The 23,391-nt window shown below is 47.5% G+C and overlaps 3 protein-coding genes across 4 annotated transcripts; 1 reads left to right on the forward strand and 2 right to left on the reverse strand.

The window, feature by feature from the left end:
- Positions 1-1,751: 1,751 nt before the first annotated feature.
- Positions 1,752-5,003, forward strand: LOC132462098 (dicarboxylate carrier SLC25A8-like). Its single transcript, XM_060057694.1, has 7 exons — positions 1,752-1,901; positions 2,461-2,690; positions 2,783-2,990; positions 3,094-3,291; positions 3,398-3,499; positions 3,640-3,820; positions 4,072-5,003. The coding sequence occupies exons 2-7, from the start codon at positions 2,565-2,567 to the stop codon at positions 4,184-4,186; spliced, it is 930 nt and encodes a 309-aa protein (XP_059913677.1). The 5' UTR covers positions 1,752-1,901; positions 2,461-2,564; the 3' UTR covers positions 4,187-5,003.
- On the reverse strand, positions 4,671-11,703 carry dnajb13 (DnaJ heat shock protein family (Hsp40) member B13). Its single transcript, XM_060057693.1, has 8 exons — positions 11,363-11,703; positions 11,140-11,237; positions 10,577-10,738; positions 10,036-10,181; positions 9,415-9,528; positions 6,619-6,732; positions 6,445-6,521; positions 4,671-6,354 (listed from the first exon to the last, which is right to left on the reverse strand). The coding sequence occupies exons 1-8, from the start codon at positions 11,428-11,430 to the stop codon at positions 6,201-6,203; spliced, it is 933 nt and encodes a 310-aa protein (XP_059913676.1). The 5' UTR covers positions 11,431-11,703; the 3' UTR covers positions 4,671-6,200.
- A 133-nt stretch (positions 11,704-11,836) lies between these two features.
- Positions 11,837-22,736, reverse strand: rab6a (RAB6A, member RAS oncogene family). Of its 2 annotated transcripts, none has more exons than XM_060057697.1 (8): positions 22,385-22,736; positions 21,135-21,193; positions 19,768-19,821; positions 18,019-18,124; positions 16,832-16,943; positions 15,593-15,686; positions 13,912-13,978; positions 11,837-13,334 (listed from the first exon to the last, which is right to left on the reverse strand). In XM_060057697.1, the coding sequence occupies exons 1-8, from the start codon at positions 22,452-22,454 to the stop codon at positions 13,270-13,272; spliced, it is 627 nt and encodes a 208-aa protein (XP_059913680.1). In that variant the 5' UTR covers positions 22,455-22,736; the 3' UTR covers positions 11,837-13,269. The 2 variants fall into 2 exon arrangements, with proteins under 2 accessions (XP_059913680.1, XP_059913679.1); XM_060057696.1 differs by lacking the exon at positions 15,593-15,686 and adding an exon at positions 16,454-16,547 and having other exon boundaries at positions 22,385-22,735.
- Between the last annotated feature and the right edge of the window lie 655 nt (positions 22,737-23,391).

Genomic DNA, 23,391 nt, shown 5'->3' on the forward strand with positions numbered 1-23,391 from the left:
CAGGAAGCACCCTCTCTCTCTCTCTCTCTCTCTCTCTCTCTCTCTCTCTCTCTCTCTCTCTCTCTCTCTCTCTCTCTCTCTCTCTCTCTCTCTCTCTCTCTCTCTCTCTCTCTCTCACTCTCACTCTCACTCTCTCTCTCTCTCTCTCTCTCTCTCTCTCTCTCTCTCTCTCTCTCTCTCTCTCTCTCTCTCTCACTCTCTGTCACACTCTCACCCAATCCGTCTCTCTCCCTCTCACCGTCTCTCACAGTCTAACTTTCAACTTCTCTCCCTCTCTCTCTTCCTCTCTCTCCCTCTTTCCTTGCACATGTCATCTGCACCAGTGTGTGTGTGTGTGTGTGTGTGTGTGTGTGTGTGTGTGTGTGTGTGTGTGTGTGTGTGTGTGTGTGTGTGTTGTGTCCCCTTTAACCTCCTTCTTCAAACCAGAGTAGACCAGTTCCACTGACGCACAGGTGTGGTTGGCATGGAACATATATTATAAAAACATATTTATATATAGAGTCATTTGCATAAGGAACATATCTATATTTCATGGAACATTTATTCTAAAACATATTTATAGATAGAATAAAGTACATAAAGAACCTATCTATATATCATAGAACATTATAAAACAATTATAAAAAGTAAAAATTATTTACACAAAGAACCTATATAGAACATTTCCATATATCATAGAACATACGTGCATATAGAACATATCTAGAACACGTCTACATATAACATAACTATATATATTAGAATATATGAACATCACTTTATACATGACAACACATGTTCACGTGTAAATCCCGTTACATCATAGGTGTCCAGGAGAATGGTTTGTTTTGAGGCCATCGCGTGCGCAGACCGGCGGTGACCTTTGACCTGATGAGCAGGCACGTGTCAGAAGGAAGGCATGCAGGCATGCCCATAAAATGTCCATGATAAATCCCACCCCTCGGCTCTGCCTAGACATATCCCAGCCCCCTCCCCCCTTCCACAAACACACACTCTCATACCCAAACATCTCCAAACAACATCCTTCTATGATTCAGACTCAGACCTCCACCCAGCTCTCCATCACCCGCCTGGTGGAGCAGAAGCTCCAGCAGATAGACGGGCAATCCAGCGTGCGCCTCCTATTGGTGGAGCTCGGGTCTGCAGCGTTGTATAACGTCTCCGGGGGTTAGGGGGGTTGACCCCGTTCTTAACTACTGAGTTATGAGGGTACAGGCTGAACCCTTCGTCACCATGGGAACACCCATTCCCCCCCCCCCCGAACCGCTGAAACACTCTGATGACCAGGCCCCCATGTCGACCAATAGGAAGGGGCGCTGGCCTTCACTGGCCATGTGAGCGAGGATGTGTTTGTGCACTGTACATTCTTTCTATTCTGTAGCTATATGTGCACAAAGAACACGCTGTACAATACAAGTAGAACGTTGTATATGGGCACGTAGATGCATTGTCTGTCTTTAAGCGCTAACAATACCTTAACCAGTCTCAAATAAAACATTTAACGTCAACAATCAGAGCGTAAATCAAATATCATTGGCTGCATAAAAGTTAAACCCAAATAATAACATCTCTCGGTAGACGACGGCAGCAGTGCAGGGCTCTGTTCCGGTACTTCTTAGACCTCCCGTTCTCTGAAGGGTGAAGTCAACAACTGCTCGGGTGTCCCTCCCCTGTTCTGAAGAGAGCGTAAACAACACACGCAGCACGCGCACCCTCCCTCCCCCCCCCCCCCCCCCCCCGCCCGTGCACGGCGGGATGCCTTTCTGCGTGTGAGCACATGTATAAAAACGAGAAGGTCCAGCAGACGCTGGAGACTCAGAGCCAGACGCAAACAGGACTGCAGCAAGAGGATTGTGTGTTCCCCCTCAGAACTGGATTATAATCTCACCCGGAATACTCTGGTAACTACTGACTGACTCACTGGATCTTTAAAGAATATATTTTTATAATCTATAATCTATAATTGGTAATTGGTTGACAAATTTAAAGAAAGTTGGATTTGTTTTCCAATAATTCCATAATTATCTTTGTGCAAAGTGTTATCAGTAGAAACAATATCAAATGTGCATTTTTTAAATCAATAAATGTGTTTAAAAACTTATTTTCCATTGAATGGAAGGCGAAGGTCATGCCAGCCAACTTGTCGGGCGTTTGAGGAACTTTGTAGAGGAACTCCTAAATCAAATGTCAGCATGTGGAATATGTCAAGTGACGTCCTTACTTAGTGTGGGTCCGGTTTACTGCCATACAAGCAACGGAAAAACATCCAGACCTCAGTGTGTGACCACTCACACACCGGAGAGCTGCAAACACATAATTCAGCTCTAGAGTTGACGGTGATAACATCAGTGATGTTAAGCCAGTGTCGCTCACAGTTAGACCCAACTCACTACAACTTACCCACTTCATTCATCCAAACCTCCAAACGAATCCTGATCCATTCTGTGTTTTGGTTCTCAGACACACAGAACCGAACCTCGTCGCTGCACACGTATGATGAGCAGGCGTACCTAAGTGACCACGCAGCTCACCGGCCGAACAGGCAGCTCACCCACCTCCCGGCCATGGTCGGCATCAAACCCACGGACGTCGCGCCCGGTGCTGCCATCAAGGTGATCGGCGCGGGCACGGCGGCCTGCTTCGCCGACCTCATCACCTTCCCGCTGGACACGGCCAAAGTGCGACTGCAGGTAGGCCCCCCCGCCCGAGCCCGGAAGTCCGACACACCAGGGGAGCAAGGAGAACCGTTGAGGTTAACCCAGGTCTCTCCTGTGACCCCCAGATCCAGGGCGAGGGTGTCGGGCTGCAGGGGCCCGGGGCCCTCCGCTATAAGGGCGTGTTCGGGACCATCACCACCATGGTACGGACCGAGGGGGCCCGTAGCCTCTACAACGGCCTCGTGGCGGGGCTCCAGAGGCAGATGAGCTTCGCCTCCATCCGCATCGGCCTCTACGACTCCATGAAGGTGTTCTACACGCGCGGCTCCGACAGTGAGTACCCAGCCCCGTCTGGGTCCGTCCGACCTGTGTCCGTGCCCTGGGGCGGCCCACTAACCCACTGACCCCCCCCCCCCCCCCCCCCCTCTGGGTACAGGCGCCGGCATCGTGGTGCGGCTGATGGCGGGCTGCACGACGGGGGCCCTGGCGGTGGCGCTGGCCCAGCCCACCGACGTGGTGAAGGTGCGCTTCCAGGCCCAGGCGAGGCTAGAGGACGGAGGGAGGAGGTACAACGGCACCATGGACGCCTACCGCACCATCGCCCGCACCGAGGGGGTCCGGGGCCTCTGGAAAGGTAAGCCCCGCCCCACCTGGGTCACTCCCGTCACTGTTAGCCCCCCCGCCCAGGAGGTGGTTCACGCGTGCTCTCACATCGGTTTCTTCTGATCCTCGCGCTCCAGGCTGCCTGCCCAACATCACCCGCAACGCCATCGTGAACTGCGCCGAGCTGGTGACCTACGACCTCATCAAGGAGCTGATTCTGAAGCACAACCTGATGACAGGTGAGCGCCGCCTCCACGATGCGCCCGCACGTCTCAGCCTCGAAGCGGTCGAGCGCCCCCCCCCCCTCCTCCGTCCCTCTGTCTGACCCACGTCTGGACGTTGCCTTGCCCCCCCCCACCCCCCCCCCACCCCCACACAGACAACCTGCCGTGCCACTTCTCGGCCGCCTTCGCGGCGGGCTTCTGCACGACGGTGGTGGCGTCGCCGGTGGACGTGGTGAAGACGCGCTTCATGAACTCGGAGCCGGGCCGCTACGACGGCGCCATGCGCTGCGCGCTCACCATGTTCCGGAAGGAGGGGTTCTCCGCCTTCTATAAGGGGTAGGTCCGCCACCCAGGGGCCCAAGGATGTAGGGGCCCTCTATGGTTCATAAGGGCCCTTCTACTCACAGGAAGGAGGCTCCACAGACCTTATCATTACATTGTGATATTTTACGCCAAAGAGAAAATAATTACTTAGTGTTGACATCCTCTTTTCTACATACTCACATGATTTAACCAGGATGCGAAACCTGCTGCCTCTAGAGTAACGTCACCTCAACTTCCTGTTGCTCTGTGTTGTTGTTGTCCAGCTTCGTGCCGTCCTTCCTGCGGATGGGGTCCTGGAACGTGGTGATGTTCGTGTCCTACGAGCAGATCAAGCGAGGCCTGTCGCGGGCGCAGCAGTCCTGGGAGGCTCCGTCGTGAGCTCCCTGGTCCTTCACTCAAACCTTTCCCCCGCTGAGGGCGGAGACCCAGACCACTAGGCTGGTTGAGGGGCAGGTACGACCTCCACCGCAGACCCCAGGGCAACCAGGACCCCCTCCCCCCCCCCCCCCCCCCCCAGGGATGGAGACCCGAGCCTCAATGACTCAGAGCCTCAGAGACTGAGAGACTGAAGGACTCAGGACCTGAAGATACCAGAGGAACATCTGGAAGGAGGGGCCCGATCGCGGGCGGGGTCCTCCAGATGGGTATTACAGGACATGTCGTTTTTATATTTAGGGGTTATCCGACGTGTGTAACCGAGATGGTCTGTGTTTGTTACCAGTTTTGTGGTAGTTTTTTTTTGTTTTTGTTTCAGTGCGTTTTGTATTGTTTAGCTCATGGGAACCTTGCTAGGATCGGACTGGTCTTACACCTGGCGAGGGCCGTAGACTGGGAGGGATGGGACTGGGACTGGTCTTACACCTGGCGAGGGCCGTAGACTGGGAGGGATGGGACTGGGACTGGTCGTACAGCTTGAAGGGGCCTTTTTTTTTGTTTAAGGTATTAAGTATTATTTAAAGGATTGTATTGTAACCACTGTATTATGGACTGTTGAACTGAGTTAATGTTTACAGGTGTTTGTACAAACAGGTGTTTTTACATTCTAATATCCATGTTCAAACTGGAGTTGAAACTTTTCTATGAAACAATACTTACTGCTGGTCAATAAGTCGATGTGCAAATATTATATATGAATAATGTCCTAAAGAATATGTATATAGGTCAAAGTGTGGATTAATAAATACTTCCAATTATGTTTCCTTTTCATCATATTTCATGAAATATTTTATTGATCGTCATTGAGAAGGGATCCTGCAGCAGCTATTACAATATCCATCAGTATTTACATCTATAGGTAGTCTCATATCTATCAATATTTACCTCTATAGCGACTCATATCTCTCATTAGTTATATTTAAAGCCACAGTCCCATATATATAGTTATAGATCTTATATCTTTAGTCATATCTTTATATATATATTAAGGTTAGGGTTGATTGTCTGTATACAATCCAGGGACTAATGCATTAACTTGAGAACCTTTAGGATTCTGAAGTCAAAGCACTTCCTTAAATGATGACTAGAAGGAAAACTGCCAGACAGACAGAAAGAGCAACCGAAAGGCAAGCAGGCAGACAGAAATGCACACCGACGGACTGGCAGGCAGACAGACAGACAGACAGACAGACAGCTGGCTTATGTAAGCAGCACAAAATGTGAGAGTAAAACTGAAAGAGGAACAGATGTGGGTCAGACGTTGTGGGTCAGACGTAGAGATTCTGTGCATGTGGATGTGATTTGAGCGAGGGGGGGGGACGCAGCGTGAGCCTCTCATGATGACTCAGCACAACGGTTTATGGTGCAGCGTGTACCGCTAGGATTAGAACAGGGACAATTATAGTTCCACCGGACTGCATTATATCTGGAGGTCAACCCCCAGCTCTGGTCCTCTGTGGAAGTCAGCCTGGTGGGGAAAGGCCCATCATGGTCAGGGCGACGAGATTCAAACCACAATAAATTAACGTACCGGCATACTTGTGCAAACATTCATTTAACATGTGATGAATTCTGTATTCAATATTTTGACTTGATTATTTTAACTCACTTGAGCTGAAGAGAGACACATACACTGAAAGAGGAAATAAACGTTTATCAAAAACTTCAAAATGTTGTAACACAGATGTAACTTTACAGCGATGTAAATGTTAATGTTTATCGTTCTCTGAGTATCATTGCTGTCGTTTGCATCCCTCATGTAGTTTGCATTGTTTGCAATGTTGGTATTGTACGCGAGCATTGTCTCAATCGTCTCCATTGTTCATCGTGTTGGCGTTGTTTGTCATGTTCATTTTGGTGGTATTACTGTCCGTAATGTTCGTAATGTTAGCGATGTTCGTAGTGTTCGTACTGGTCACATTGTTCAGGACTATTTGTGTTGTTGGTGGTACAGTTCTCAGATTGACAGGGCGTGTTTGATCAGTCGCTTGCTCTCCGGGGAGAGCTTCGGGGGGAACTGGGTGTCGAAGGTGAGGATGAGGTCCCCTCGGAGTCCCGGGAACTGGGAGAGGGGCATCCCCTCGGCCGGGACCAGCTTGCTGTACCCGGGGCTGCAACACAGACACACAGTCAGGCTCCACAGGCTCTAGCTGGGAGGGGAGGGCTGCTTCGAGATGAAGCCAGAGTCTGGTTTTACTCACTGCACGATGTCGTTGACGGGAATGTTGACGAGCCTGCCATCTAGTGTCTCAACGTCGACTGAGAACCCTGTCAGGGCCTGGAGGAGGAAACACCAGCAACGTGTCAGAGCTTCAGCAGCTGGAGGCCTGAAGAACCATCGACTGAGGGAACCTTGTATACCAGGTGTAACTCACCATCTCAAGAGAGATAGAGGCCTTGTAAACCAGGTTGTCACGCTGTCTTGTAAACCAGGGATGGGGCTTCTGTCGCACTATGAACACGATGTCCGCAGGAACACTGTTTGGTCCCTGCAGGGGGGAGACATTCAAACGGTCCTGATTTGCATGATAACCATGATTCTCATACTGTAATTGCAACTACCGGTACTATATTCTATACTCTGAGATAAGAGGCAGCAGAGAGAGAGGTCATGTTTCCCGAAGCTCCGCTAGGCATTGGAAAAAACTACTTAATTCATCGTTCAGATCTACTTTATTTTATTCTATTTCATGATCATAATACTTAACGATGTATAGTTTGTTTCCGTCGTCCTCCATTGCTCGATTCAACAATACATTTTGGCACTTTTTATGACTCCCGGATCAGACCGCAGCAAAAGCCTTGGACTTTCCTATCGCCAACATGCCTCTGTACTCGGATATCTCAGGCACGGAGACTGGGAAATGCACAGACTGCACCAAACTGCGACAGACAGTGGCTTTATTTGAAACGAGACTAGCAGCATTAGAAAAATGCAAAGGACTTCTCCAGGATACAGTGCTGATGAGTGAGTTTGCTGAGCTAACTCAGACAAATACACAGGAAGACCATACAATACTTTTTGACAGGTTAGAAAACTGGGTGGGGTTTTCAGGCACAGTCTTAAATTGGTTCAGATCCTACCTACAAAACAGGAACTACTTTGTTTCCATTGGCGACTTTATATCAGAATCAACCAACGTGATGTGTGGAGTCCCACAAGGTTCGATCTTAGGACCCTCTTTATTCAACATCTACATGCTCCCACTAGGGCAAATCATGCAAAATAACAATATTAACCATCATTGCTATGCTGATGACACGCAAATCTATGTATCGCTATCACCAAATGACTATCGGCCCATAGATCTGCTGTGCCAGTGCATTGAGCAAGTGAAAGAATGGATGTGCCGAAATTTCCTTCAGCTAAATGAGGACAAAACAGAGATAATTGTATTTAGTGCTAAAACGGAAAGGCTTAAAGTAACCCAACACCTTCACTCTCTGTCCCTGAAAACCTCAATCAAAGCCAGAAATCTAGGGGTTATCATGGATTCTGATTTACATTTCGACAGTCACATCAAATCAGTTACAAAATCTGCATATTATCACCTTAAAAATGTAGCAAGACTTAGAGGGCTCATGTCCACCGAAAACTTGTACATGCCTTTATCACTAGTAAGCTTGATTACTGCAATGGTCTCCTTACAGGTCTCCCAAAACAAACTCTAAGGAAGATTCAGCTTGTTCAGAATGCTGCTGCTAGAGTTTTAACAAAGACCAAAGAATTTGAACACATTACACCAATTCTTAAATCGTTACATTGGCTTCCTGTAGGTCAGAGAATTGATTTTAAAATCATGTTGCTAACCTATAAATCCCTACATGGTTTAGGCCCAAAATATTTAACTGATATGCTTCCACTACATAAGCCTTCTAGATCTTCTGAGACCAATCTGTTAATTATCCCCAGAGTAAACACGAAACATGGGAAAGCAGGATTTAGTTACTATGCAACAAATAGCTGGAATAAACTCCCTGAGGATTTAAGACTTGCCCCAACTCTGAGCACCTTTAAAACAAGATTGAAGACTTTTATGTTTGCTTTAGCTTTCTTCTAAATCTTAAATACATTGCAATTTCTAAAAAGCCTTTTTTTTTTTAATTTACTTTGCCTTTATTTTACTAAAATGCCTTTTTAACTTTCCCTTTATTTTCTATTTTTACCAGAAAGATACATGATCTGATACCAGAGAGAAAGGATAAGGGTTTGAGACCCAAGTTCTGTTTGGGTTAGAGTCCTAGAATCTGGGTTAGAGCCCCAGAGAAAGGACCAAGGTCCTTTAGGTCGGGTTGGAGTCCCAGAGAAAGACCTGAGATCTCTCTGGGTTAGAGTCCCGACGTCTGTCTGGGTTGGAGTCCCAGAATAAGGCCTTTGGTTCGTGGTTAGAGTTACTAGAATCCGGGTTGGAGTCCCAGAGAAAGTACCAAGTTCCTTTAGGACAGGATGGAGTCCCGACGCGGATACCAGAGAGACTGTTGATCTGATCTTAAATACATTGCACTTTCTATTTTACTCATTTCTTTGCATATGCTTTCTTTTACTTATCTATTCTTTTATTTTATTGTATGACAATGTTTATATGTGAAGCACTTTGAGTCTGCCTTGTGTATGAAAAGTGCTACATAAATAAAGTTGCCTTGCCTTGCCTTGCCTACCCTTGGCCCCACATATATGTTGCATAAACGTGTTCCATACAGTTCTAGTATTAGGTTTGTATTAGGTTCTTATGGTAAATGTTCATATTTGATGCTTGACCTACAGTACTTGCCGTTTCCTTTTTTTCTTTATATTTCATATTCATGTTCCTTTACTATGTTTATCATTATTGCTGTGCACCAAATTCAAGCATACACCTCACCTGGTCTTCTCATATCTCTAGCAGACGTCTCACCTGTCCTCCTTATGGAGCAGAGCTCACCTGGTCCCCTTATATCAGGACTCACCTGGTCCCCTTATATCAGGACTCACCTGGTCCACTTATATCAGGACTCACCTGGTCCACTTATATCTAGACTCACCTGGTCCACTTATATCAGGACTCACCTGGTGTCCTTATATCAGGCTCACCTGGTCTCCTTATATCAGGACTCACCTGGTCCACTTATATCAGGACTCACCTGGTCCACTTATATCAGGACTCACCTGGTCCCCTTATATCAGGTCTCACCTGGTCTCCCTCCTCGGGGAAGGTGACCCGGGTTCCCTCGTTCCAGCCGGGCTTCACAGCGATGCTGAGGATCTTCTCCTTGATGCTGGAGGTGTAGCCGTCCTCGTTCATCACCTGGGCCCGGAACGAGGAGCGTTTAGTCTTCAGACGGTCATTTCAGAACGGAACACGACGGGTTTAGAGCAGCCAACCCTAGTGCCACCCACCAGAGTGTGTCTACAGTGTACGGATCCTGGACCCAAATCACAATCTGATATAGACCTGAACCCTACATCGATACAAGAGGAGTCCTATACCTTCTAATAACTCATCTTATATCTTATAACTTGTGCATCTGAGACGATCAGAGGGCGCTGAATGAGCTCTGGGGTGCCCCAGTGTGTGAGCAGAAGGACGGGGGGTGGGGGGGGGTGCTGTATCACAACTGGGCTCCGCGTTGGAACGAGGCCTGGTGGAGGTCGCGATGCAGAGGAACCTGCCCGTACCTCGCATGACTCAGCAAAACAGAAACGAAGCCGACGCCGCAGTCTACCGACACTCGGATGAATGAGATGAGCGCATTAACGAGGAGTTAATCGGTCTCCGGGGGCGACGGTGGGAGCGTGTGCGTGCGGCGGTCACCCTGCGGGAGATCTTGATCTTCTTGGTGCAGCCGTGGTAGAGGTCGTCCAGGGTCAGGCTGAGGTCGCGTTCTATCGGGCCGTCCTGGCTCCTCCTCTCTTGGCTGGGGACCCCCCCGGACCCGTCCTCGGCCCCCACGGAGAAGTCTGGACCCCGCCACACATGGTTCAGGGAGACAAGGGGACAAGGCGACAAGGGGACAAGGAGATAAGGGGACAAGGAGATAAGGGGACAAGGGGATATGGAGACAAGGGGACATGGATACATGGAGACAAGGAGACAAGGAGACAAGAAGACAAGGGGACATGGAGACAAGGGGACATGGATACATGGAGACAAGGAGACAAGGAGACAAGAAGACAAGAAGACAAAGAGACATGGAGACAAAGAGACAACGCCTCATTTGTGCTGTCGTTGTGATTGATAATATTGCTACTAGATACCATTGCTGCTGTATGGGCGTTAGAAAGTACTTCACAAGACAACAAGACAACCACATACTGTGGGTGTGGTTGTCTTGTTGTCTGAGTGTGTCTCCTACCAGCGAACGGGTTGTCGCCACCGAAGAAGAGCCGGAAGGTTTTGCTGGGGTTCTCGTGGAAGACGTACGGAGCGGACCACGCCCCGTTCGCCACAAACTCCTGGGGAACGCCCCCTTTTAGCCCCTCCTCGCCGAACTTGTCGTACGTCGCTTTCTTCCTCACTGGGGGAGAAACACGAATCACAGGCAGAACAAAGTTTACTATGAGGAGGGAAACTAAAGCAAAGTTTATGTAAAGACCTGATTTTTTGAGCCGATGATACAGCAGAGCTACAAATGTCCTTTGAAAAGACAAGCGCATCGTCTAATAAAAGAGGAGACAGAGATTAATATTCCACGTGTTTGATTCAATGCCAAAGAATGAAAATAAGCATGAAATGTGTACATGTGATGTAATGCTTTACATCACATGTACATTTGATTTGATGTTTATTTCTATATTCAGGCCAAGGCTGCAAAAGATAATCAAATGCAACATTGAAAAAATTAATATGATTAAATGATATTAATGTGTAGGCCTATAATAGCACCGGAAGTACATAACGAATGCGTAAACTTCGTACGGTCGCTCAGCACATCGTAAGCCTCCGCCAGGTCCCGGAAGACATCGAAGTAGTCCGGTCGGCAGCTCGGATGGTTCTTCAAAGCCAGACGCCGATACCTGAATAAATCAACGAGACGCATACCAGATCAATACAATAGGACCAGATCAATACTACGACGCACACAGGGATATCAGTTGGACGGATCAGAAGGATGAATACCACAAAAACAAATACTACTTACGACTTCTTGATATCCGCGTCTGTTGCGTTTCTGTTAATTTCCAATATGGCGTAGTAATCGATACCCATTCTGACCAGGCGTTTAAAACATAAACTACCATCTATAACACAGTCATCCAACAAAGTTGAACAACGTTAACTTTCACTTGACGGACGGTTCAGATGGTCGGAGCGACGGCTTTCAGTTTGGTTGCCAAGGACTCTTCGTGAGCGGTTGTCATGGTAACACACACCCTCCTTCATCGATGCGGCAGGACCGCCGATAGAGCTTCTGGTGGTCGACGTTCACCTTTACCTTTGTTAGGGTTATGGTTATGGTTATACGATGGTCTGGTTGGTCCATGGAGGTTTGTTAAACTGGTGCAAGTCAGACATGACTTTACTTATATAGTTTTAAACATGTTAAAAACAACACATTTTACTTGTTATAAGCGTTATTATAACAGTCAAGATGTAAACAAGTCCCAGACACGGATTCAGTTCAGCAGCAATGACAAATGTGCTTATGTTTTTTATTTCAATTTAAAACCATTACAGACAGAAACATTAAAGGACTAAATGAAACAAAGAAGCTACCGAAATTATTTCCTACACATTGCAGTGTGTATTTCCAGCCTTGATGGAGGCGACGCAGTGGCGGTACATGGCCGGCGGCCGCCACTGGATTAGAGCGGGATTACAGAATTTAGTAAATCCTTTAGGATCCACCGAGAAAAATATTAACAGCCATAAACAAAAGAAAAGAAAAGGAAACCAGTAGAAATAAATATTACAAGTCATTATGGATTAAATACAATGTGTAGTATAATCACAAACAAAAATATATTCAAAACAAATCCAAACAAAACAAACGATTTTCGATGTGTTCATACAGCTCTATAGCAAACAGGACCGAACTAGAGTACTCTACTCACACATGATCTCTACCTTTATCTTGGCCTCGGCTCTCATTAGGACTCTTATTGTGAAACATCCTCCTTACACCCTAGTCGTACAACTTTACCCTCGTCTTTAGAAAAAAGGGATAGTTTTGAAAAAAAAGAGAAAATATATGTAGAAAATGGCAGCCAAGGTGCAGTTTTACTTTACCTATCTATGAGGAGATAACCTTATATTTCCCTCTTCTTTGTTGTGTGGTTCTGTGTGTGTGTGTGTGTGTGTGTGTGTGTGTGTGCATGCGTAAGGGGGGGGGGAAGTTGTGTAGCTCTGTGTTTGGGGGGGGAAGTTGTGTGTGTGAGTGTGTTGCAGCATTGCTGGGGTGTGACTGGGTGAGTCATCAGGGCGTAGCAGAGAGGAGCTGCCGTCTCATAGGGAGACCATATCACCCCCACCCTAACCTACGTCTGAGCACTGGACGGACAGCCATCTTCCATCACCTTCTATTTCGTCTTACACGCCACAAAATAAGTATGGAAACAAATATTGTTTGCAGTAATGAGTTGTCGGCACAAACAAGGTCACAGCGTTTTGTGTATGCGTCCTGTGATTTCGTTACTTTAGCTTAACATAAGCACACACCAAATCGAGTGACTTGTGATGCCTAACGTTTTGATCGTCTCGTGAAGCGAGCCTACAGGAAGCTCAGTGTCACTCAAACGACACGTCGCACCTTCTCCGCCTCTAAGCCCGTCTAACGCGGCCAATGTAAAGGGGGCGGGGCTCACATATTGTAAACACTCATTTCCGAAGCATTGCATAAAGTCATCCAGGTGACCGTCCATTGGTCAATCCAAAGTGGGCGTGGCTAACACTTAACAACATGAAGGTGTGATCTCGCCGGGGAACACCAGGGGTAGTGTCATGGGTCAGTATTGGGGGGGGGTTGGGGGTTGAAGAGCAGGAGAGAGAGAGATAAAGACAGGCTTTAAGAAGACATCGGAGCAGGGCGGAAGGATCCAGGGGCGGGGCTTAGCACGCGCAGCCTCCCTCGCTGACTGGCTGATCGGGTGGCTTCTCCAGCTTGATGTCAATCACTGAGGAGGGGCGGCGGTTGAGGAAAAAAAACGATATACAAAATCGACACAATGTGGCTTTGAAGACAGGGGTTTCGAACCCACAACCCCCTGGTCTGGAGCCACACCCCCATCTCTAAATCTCGTCAAATCGTCTGCTGTAAGTCTGACCTGTAGGCGTCCTAGAGAGACGACCCCTAACCCCTACCTTCCCCTTCATAACACGCATCAGAATCCCCTTGAAGTGTCTTTGGATTGAAGCGTCTGATAAATAACCGGGGAGTGATTTAAATAAAAGAAGGAGGATGATGTCACATCTGTGTTGATTGACAGCCGGGTGGTGGACGAACATAAAATGGATACAGGCAGTTCCCCTTCGCAGACTTGATGGACAATAATAAGGTCTAAAGTATAGAATAACGTAGTGTCTACAAGCAAGTTCATCCCCTGGGAATTCAAGTGTGGGGAAATTCTGTTTAAAAGAGTGAAACACATTCGATTTGAAAACATCGACTTTTTGCTGCTACTTTCCCGACATAAACTAAAAGGTGAAGCGCCTGTATCCGCCCACCAGGGGGCAGTGTGGTCAGAAGGATACTGTCTTCTCTGCTCTTGTCCTGAGTGGCGTCCATCCCGGGCAGAGCGGCTGCCACGCGTCTGAACAGCTGGGGGGGGGGGGGGGGGGGGGGAGCAGGAAGCAGGAAGTAGACAGCAAAAAACACGGCCCATCAGACTCAATCACAGCTTTACGTCTCCAAACCCCAGCAGAGCTCTACTGGCAGTGTTGCTAATGAGTCGAGGCAGCCTTGAACCCGCATCCCAGTGACCTCGTGCCGGAGAGCAGAGCGAAGGCCGCAGTAAGGCGAGGCCCCGACCTCTGACCTACGCACTCTGCTGTTGGGATACGAGGTTGTGCGACCTCGCATCCCAGAAGGCAGTGTGGTGGGATGATTGATGGAGGATGATTCAAACCATGTTGCCTTAGGGCTGGTGTATACTTCCCCAGCAGCACGTCCGCAGTATGTATTAGCATGTAGTAAGGGTGTACGGTATAAACGGTATAGAAAGTACACCGGTGTGAATTTGCGCTACGGTATGGATTTGGACGTTACCATGAGACCGGTACTCAGTGATGTGTCTCACGCGTTGCAAGGTAAGTAACGCGTTCATAAACGTAACAAATTGTTCACGTAAAAAGTAAAGTTACGCACAACTACTGAAAATACGGTAACGAAACGAAGTTCCTTTTTCGATGCGGCACAACGTTACTTTTCCAAGGGACAGATTTTGACAGCCTTCTCAGGCTGTCAAAATCTGAAGGCTGCCTTCTCAGCCTTCTGTGAATGCGCTATTCCGCAATCACACAGGCGGGCTTGCTGCGCGCCTGTTTGCTTGCGCAATAGTCCCTTCACGAGCTCTCATTCCGCACCGTACGAGACAGACGCTGGTAGCGTGAAGCTGTCTCTGCAGCTCAGACATCGCTTTCGCAGGGATTTTTTCAAAGCCAGTCCTTATGACAAAAAAAAGCCAGCTGTTTACCTGTGTAAGGACATGGTTCCCTTTCAAAATGTCGCTAGAAAGGGCTTTAAAGAGATGGTCCAAACACTCGACCCCGGGTACGCCAAATGGAGATGCCAAAGCTATACGGCAAGGTCCGCGAGCAAGTGGAGAAAGAAATCCTTATCATTAAACATTAGAGTTTTTCAGAGATGGAAGTAACTTGAGAAAATATTTTGCATTTGTTTTATGCAGTTTTGCTGCCTAACCTTTATTTGACCACTTCAGAAGCAGTTACATCGAAAATTAGAAGATAACATTAACAAGCCGTGATATAATACCGTTAGGCTATGCCTCAAATCATACCGTGATATACATTTTAGTCCATACCGTAGAGCCCTAGCATGTAGATAGAAGTACACAGATGTCGACACTAGAGCACAGCTCTGGACATGCTACAGGAGAAGTATAGATCAGGCGTGAGCCAATCATAACACAAGCAGAGGATGACCTTTAACCTGGATGTGATTTCATGCTGATTTTCACTGCAGCAACACATTAAGCAATCAATCACTCGATCAATTAATCAATCGATCAGATGAGGGTGGGCAAGGGGGTAATTAGCTGCCAACTCTCACTGCTCTGAAATGTCACTCAACAGGAGCCGATTTGTAGCAGGTTGCGAGTTTTGATAATCAATCTCCCCCAAACACACACACGAAGAAGCACATCAAGGCCCACATGCACAATGGAAGCAGGCTACACACACACTCACACGCTACCTGTTTGACATTGTAGCCTGTCTTTGCACTTGTTTCAATAAACAGAACATTCATGTCTTTCGCTTTTTGCTCCCCCTCCTCTGTCGTTATCTGTCTGCAAGGCCACGAGCACACGCGCACACACACACACACACACACACACACACACACACACACACACACACACACACACACACACACACACACACACACACACACACACACACACACACACACACACAGGGTACAAGGTGAGTGTGTTAACAGAGGCGGTCGAGTTGTGCTCCTTCCTGCAGGGTCGGTGACCCCTGACCCCCGGACCTGGAGCTCCAGCCGAGTGGCCACGCCCACTTGTGATGTCACAAATGGGTAGATGGCTGATCAACGATCAACGAGTCACCTGGAGGTGAAACAGAGCCTTCTAAGCAGAGAACAGACTCTCTACTAAGCCATGTTCGTCCACAGTGGACATTTAAATAGCTAGTAACACTAAATAGAGGAACAATAATTAACCATTAATTAACATTGGCTAATGCAGTAATAAGCATTAACTAACAATGATAACCATCAACTAATGGTCTAGTAATCACTTATGGTGTTCATTTTTACTAAGGTATTCATTAATACATCATTTAATAAGTAAGGCTTAGGGTAAACCGTTGATCTACTCAAGAATGCATTAACTAATACCTTACTTTACGTGAACACCATTGTTAATCAATTAACTTTACCCTTATTTCATGGCGTTACCAAATAGTTGTACAGGCTCTGATCGATGGTGACCTGGTTGTCATGGTGACGGGTGACCTTCAGAGGAGGTCAGGGGTCGAACCACAGCAGGAGGTCAGAGCACAACTCTCTCTTGACGTGCGTCTCTCTTACCTGCTTGACGTTGTAGCCTGCCTTGGCGCTAGTCTCTATAAACATTACATTTAGCTCCTTGGCTTTCCTCTCGCCCTCCTCTATTGACACTTGCCTGGTGGACAAATCGGTCAGCGCACAACATAGGTACATACACATAGGTACATACACATATTGATTAACACAGTAGTCACCACATATATAGGTACAAACAATGTGTGTGTGTGTGTGTGTGTGTGTGTGTGTGTGTGTGTGTGTGTGTGTGTGTGTGTGTGTGTGTTTCTCCCACAGAGGTTAGAGGAAGAGGGTATTGATCAATCCACAGGAACAATAATCAATGACTTAATAAGTGATCTCCCTTGGGGAGGAGGAGTGGTGGGAGAAGGAGGAAGGGTTTACCGTTTGTCGGCCAGATCCGTCTTGTTTCCGACCAGCATGATGATGACATCACTTCCCCTCTCGGTTCTGACATCATCAATCCACTTTGTGGTCTGCTGGAAAGAGTTGACGTCTAGGAGGAGGGGGAGGAGGAGGAGGAGGAGAAGAGAAGAAGGAGAAGGAGGAGGAGGAGGAGAGAAGAAGGAGAGGGAGGAGGAGGAGGAGGAGGAGAAGAAGGAGAAGGAGGAGGAGAGAAGGAGAAGGAGGAGGAGGAGAGAAGGAGAGAAGGAGGAGGAGAAGAGAGGAAGGAGAGGGAGGAGGAGGGGGAGAGAAGGAGAGAAGGAGGAGGAGGAGAAGAGAGGAAGGAGAGGGAGGAGGAGAGAAGAAGGAGATAGAGGAGGAGGAGAGAAGAGGGAGGAGTAGGAGGAGAGAAGGAGAGAAGGAGGAGGAGGAGAAGAGAGGGAGGAGGAGAGAAGGAGAGAAGGAGGAGGAGAAGAGAGGAAGGAGAGGGAGGAGGAGGAGGAGAGAAGAAGGAGATAGAGGAGGAGGAGAGAAGAAGAGGGAGGAGAGAAGAAGGAGAGGGAGGAGGAGAGAAGGAGGAGGAGGAAAGAAAAAGGAGATAGAGGAGGAGGAGGAGAGAAGGAGAAGGAGGAGGAGGAGGAGGAGAGAAGGAGGAGGAGGAGGAGGAGGAGGAGGAGGAGGAGGAGAGAAGAAGGAGGAGGAGGAGAAGGAGGAGGAGGAGGAGGAGGAGAGAAGAAGGAGAAGGCTGCTCAGTGACAGGAAGTGGTGATGCGTTGGCCCCTCCCGGGCCGTGCCTCACGGTGAGTCACTGGTGAGAGCCGTCCCTCCATGCTGGTTTGGCTGGTTCTGCTCCACGCCCTCCCGCCCGGGCTGGGACCCCCCCCCCCCCTGGGCGGGACCAGGGTCCGCGCGGCGCCTCTCACGGCCCAGCGGGGCGCAGAGACAGAACCATGACTCATGGCAACGCTACCACGCCTCCCCCTGGGCCACGAACCGTATCCAACGCAGCCACTAGGGGGAGCTCATGTACTGGCTGGTGTGTGTAGGTGTGTTGACGCGTGTGTAGACGCGTGTGAAGGTGTGTTTACGTGTGTAGGCGTGTTGAGAGAGAGAGAGAGAGAGAGAGAGAGAGACAGAGAGACAGAGAGTGTGCGGGTGTGTGTGTGTGTGTGTGCGTCTCCACCCACTTGTAATGTCGTACACCACCACGGCGGCAGCAGAGTCTCTGATGTAGCTCGGGATGAGGCTCCTGAAACGCTCCTGGCCGGCCGTGTCCCAGAGCTGGAGCCGGATCTGGAGGTGGAGGAGGAGGAGGAGGAGGAGGAGGAGGAGGAGGGGGAGGAGGGGGAGGGGGACGAGGGGGACGAGGGGGAGGAGGGGGACGAGGGGGAGGAGGGGGTGCATGAGGAGGACGAGGAGGGGCAGGATGAGGAGATGGGGCAGGAGGAGGACGAGGAAAAGGTGTGTGAGGAGGAGATGGGCCAGTAGGAAGAGGTGGGGGAGGAGGAGGAGGAGGTGGGACAAGAGGAGGAGGAAGGGTGAGGCGGAGAGGAAGGGTGAAGAGTGAGGAAGAGGAGCAGGAAAGGGAGGAGGGGTAACAGCAAAACAAAAAGAAAAATGACAAGAACCGATGTGAGAAATGATGGGAATAATGGTACGAAGACATCAAGAATAAAAAGGAATGGAAGGATTAGAGATGAGGGAACAGGAGAAAACAGAGGTAGAGAGACACAGAGAGACAGAGACAGATAGAGAGACAGACACAGAGGTAGAGAGACACAGAGAGACAGAGACAGATAGAGAGACAGACACAGAGGTAGAGAGACACAGAGAGACAGAGACAGATAGAGGTAGAGAGACACAGAGAGACAGAGACAGATAGAGAGACAGACACAGAGGTAGAGAGACAGGGAGAGACAGACACAGATAGAGGTAGAGAGACACAGAGAGACAGAGACAGATAGAGAGACAGACACAGAGGTAGAGAGACACAGAGAGACAGAGACAGATAGAGAGACAGACACAGAGGTAGAGAGACACAGAGAGACAGAGACAGATAGAGGTAGAGAGACACAGAGAGACAGAGACAGATAGAGAGACAGACACAGAGGTAGAGAGACACAGAGAGACAGAGACAGATAGAGGTAGAGAGACACAGAGAGACAGAGACAGATAGAGAGACAGACACAGAGGTAGAGAGACAGGGAGAGACAGACACGGAGAGAGAGAGAGAGCTAAGGAGAGACAGACACATTGACAGAGAGGGATAGAGAACAAGAGAGAGAGAGACAGAGAGAGAAAGAGCTTGGCAGAGAGTAGAGATAGCATGCAGGTGATAAGATAGCATCCAGAGAGAGAGAGAGATCTCATTGGACGGGATCAAAAATCAAAACAAAATAACACAAATAATAATAATAGTCTGCCTTCACTTGCCTCCCAGCTCGCTCAAGTAAGGTCTTACATTTCAACCAATGAATGAATAGAGTTTCATGTGTGGAAAGAAAGGAGAAGAGAAAAGTTGCTTTTAAATTAAACAAAGTGACTGCTCTGTTAGCCAATCACAGGAGAGCCGAGCCCTGTTGTCCCACCCCAGCACCTCTGCTCCGACACCACCACCACCACCACCACCACCACCACCACCACCACCACCACCACCACCCCCACCATGACATCAGTGCCCAATGTGGAGCAGAAGCTGGCAAGGGAAATGTTACCATGGTTACACTGTATGCCGGCAGGTATACAGCGAGAATTTGAATGAGAGCTAAATGGTTTGAAATGGGGGGTAAATAAGTCTAGGCCCGTTTGTTTCAAACAGACCTGTTCACAGTCGCCCCCCCCCCCCCCCCCCCCCAGTCAAACGTTGTCTGCATCTTGAAGTCTCCGAACAAATACAAGTTGGATCCTAAGGGACCGACGATGAATACTTGACTTACCGTTCTGTCTTCAAGGTACATCGTTTTGGACAGGAAGTCTATTCCGATGGTCGCCTGAAATAAAACATGAGACAACGTGAGATGGCAGCATCATGGTGTTGAATACGCGCATGCTACATGGGCGAGTCGTTTATCAGTGTAACAGTAAGAAGACGGTTTCTATGAGTGTAGCAGTGTGTAGGATGTGTCTCTGTGTGTAACAGTGGATGTTTCTCTGAGTGTAACAGTGGATGTTTCTCTGAGTGTAACAGTGAGTAAAAGGTTTCTATGAGTGTAGCAGTGTGTAGGATCTTTATATGAGTGTAACAGTATGTAGGATGTTTATATGAATGTAACAGTATGTAGGATGTTTCTCTGTGTGTAACAGTGGATGTTTCTCTGAGTGTAACAGTATGTAGGATGTTTCTCTGAGTGTAACAGTATGTAGGATGTTTCTCTGAGTGTAACAGTATGTAGGATGTTTCTCTGAGTGTAACAGTATGTAGGATGTTTCTCTGAGTGTAACAGTATGTAGGATATTTCTCTGTGTGTAACAGTGGATGTTTCTCTGTGTGTAACAGTGGGTGTTTCTCTGAGTGTAACAGTATGTAGGATGTTTCTCTGAGTGTAACAGTGGATGTTTCTCTGAGTGTAACAGTATGTAGGATGTTTCTCTGAGTGTAGCAGTGTGTAGGATCTTTATATGAGTGTAACAGTATGTAGGATGTTTATATGAATGTAACAGTATGTAGGATGTTTCTCTGAGTGAACAGTGGATGTTTCTCTGAGTGTAACAGTATGTAGGATGTTTCTCTGAGTGTAACAGTATGTAGGATGTTTCTCTGAGTGTAACAGTATGTAGGATGTTTCTCTGAGTGTAACAGTATGTAGGATATTTCTCTGTGTGTAACAGTGGATGTTTCTCTGTGTGTAACAGTGGGTGTTTCTCTGAGTGTAACAGTATGTAGGATGTTTCTCTGAGTGTAACAGTGGATGTTTCTCTGAGTGTAACAGTATGTAGGATGTTTCTCTGAGTGAACAGTATGTAGGATGTTTCTCTGAGTGTAACAGTATGTAGGATGTTTCTCTGAGTGTAACAGTATTTAGGATGTTTCTCTGAGTGAACAGTATGTAGGATGTTTCTCTGAGTGTAACAGTATGTAGGATGTTTCTCTGAGTGTAACAGTATGTAGGATGTTTCTCTGAGTGAACAGTATGTAGGATGTTTCTCTGAGTGTAACAGTATTTAGGATGTTTCTCTGAGTGAACAGTATGTAGGATGTTTCTCTGAGTGTAACAGTATGTAGGATGTTTCTCTGAGTGTAACAGTATGTAGGATGTCTCTCTGAGTGTAACAGCGGGTGTTTCTCTGTAGCAGCAGGCCTCACCTGGTAAGTGTTATCAAAGCTGTCATACATGAACCTGGTGATTAGGGAGGTCTTCCCCACTAAAGACACACAAACAAAAACATGTTTTAAACTTTTGCTTTAACAAGTTTCCCACACATCTGCAGATTAGAAAGTGATATATTCTACAAAGGTAGTTCACAAAGACAGCAGAGCCAAGAAATGTGAAGGAAAACCTTCAATTATCTGACGCTCATCTTGCCCCACCCATGACCCTGCCTTCTAAGAACAGCTTGTGGTAAAGAGAGGCCTTTGTGTACTTATTGAATCAGAAGTTTAAGAGATAGAAAGTGTTGTCTGTGCTGTCTAGACCCATTAGTAAAGGCTGCATTACCGGTGCCACAACTGAACTGTTTAAATGATCAAGTCCAGAGCAGTCGGTCAGTAGAGAGACTGCTCCTCTAAGTTAAACTGTTGGAAGCTATGTTTCTCTGACTAGGAGTATCCTTCAAGTGACAGTCATAATTACAAGGCATTGACGCCCCAGGAGTTTAGTTTTATAGGGCATAGGGCATTTAGCCCTTTTCTCTAGTCAAATCAAACTGCCATGGGCTGTTCTACAAAATATTTTCGCCTGGGTAGAATGTTGACTTCTGTAATATAATCTGTTCAAAGGATGGCATGACTAGATTCCATCGCGGTGTATTGACCGTTGTTACTATAGTAGAGGTCGAGTTATCTGATATTAACCTGGCCTGCAGTGCCAAACCAGATTGATTACATTCTTAATACGTTATAATGATATACGATATGAAGATAAAGACAGCAGGAACCAGCTCGATCGTCTGGCTGATCCTGGGATGGGTCTCAGGAATGTCGCCGGGCCACTAGATTACCCCTGATTCACCAAGTGGACAGGCTTTACTCAAAATAGTCTTTACTTGACTACATATTGCTCAACTATTATCGACATGATCGGTCATTCATTTAAGCCCACCTGTCGTAGAGGAGTTAAACCGATAAAGCATCATCGATGACGACGCGTCAAAAATACAAATACGTGCAATGATTTCAAGAGATATCGTAATAAGTCGGAATCTTTCAAATCCATTATTTATTCATGTCGTTCTAATGGATCTCAGACTGCTGGCCCGCTAGCCACAAACAGCTGACAATATTCCAACTTTACGGAGTTAGCTTAGCCGCTAATCGTCTCTCTACACCCCCATTTCAAAACCCTAACATCGGCGGACATTCGATCAACCATCCCCAGTGGTGTTGACTGTACTTACCACTCTGCTCCCCGAGGAAAACAAGTTTAAACTTCCTCAGAGGGTTCCCAAAGTCCCCGGCCGCGGACATGTTCAGAACGAGTGGGCTGTCGGACTTTGTGAAGCTCACTAGCGGCTAACGCTAGCTCCCCAGTGGTCCGGGATCAAAGTCTCTCTGATCCGCAGGGTCGCGGGGTTTGACAGTTTTATGTTTCTGCAAAATAGGGACGGATGGTGTGCTGCTTTGACTGTGAGTCCCAGGAAATGCTCGGGGGACAGAGGAGCTACTGCGGCGGAGTCACCATGACAGATGACATGTCTGCTAGCTGTGTAGGAATAGTGGTTGCCTCACAGACAATGTTGCCAGATTGGGCCAGATTTCGCTGCAGCCAGTGTTGCCAGATTGGGCGGAATATTTGACCCAATCTGGCAACACTGCTCACAGATCAGTCTTCTTCTCCAGGTGAATTCTCTCCTGATGGGACACTGTCTTCTATCGGTCAATGTGGGTACACACCTTAATCATTACATTTACTAAACTCCCGGGATTGATGGTCACCATTTAGTATTGGTTGTATATAATATATAAATGATTGGAATAAAACACAGCATATCTGTATATAAAGTTGAATCAGGGACGGGTAAACGATAGAGAAACATTCAACTTCCGTAAACGTGTAGGCTTTGTTGTTATTTTATATCACCGACAGAGGGCGCCATAGCTCCCAGTTAGACGTGTAATCCATTCTAGTGTAGCCTACTGTTAATGCTATGGTCGTGTATCAATCTTGTGCAACCTGCATTCATAAAAAAATGTATGCTCTACATGAATGCAATCGTTAATTTTTCAAAATTCTTGATTGAGGAGGGCCGCCCGTGCCTTTCGGTTGGTTTAGAAATTAAGTTGTAAATCATATTTTGTTGACGTAAAGATTATGGTCTTCATACAGTAACCTTTTTTCTCTAAAGGATTGAAGAAAACATGAAAGACGCACTATAGGCAAAATCAGTTCAGTTGCGTAAGTGTT

Source organism: Gadus macrocephalus, chromosome 7 (assembly GCF_031168955.1).
Source record: "Gadus macrocephalus chromosome 7, ASM3116895v1".
NCBI lineage: Eukaryota > Metazoa > Chordata > Actinopteri > Gadiformes > Gadidae > Gadus > Gadus macrocephalus.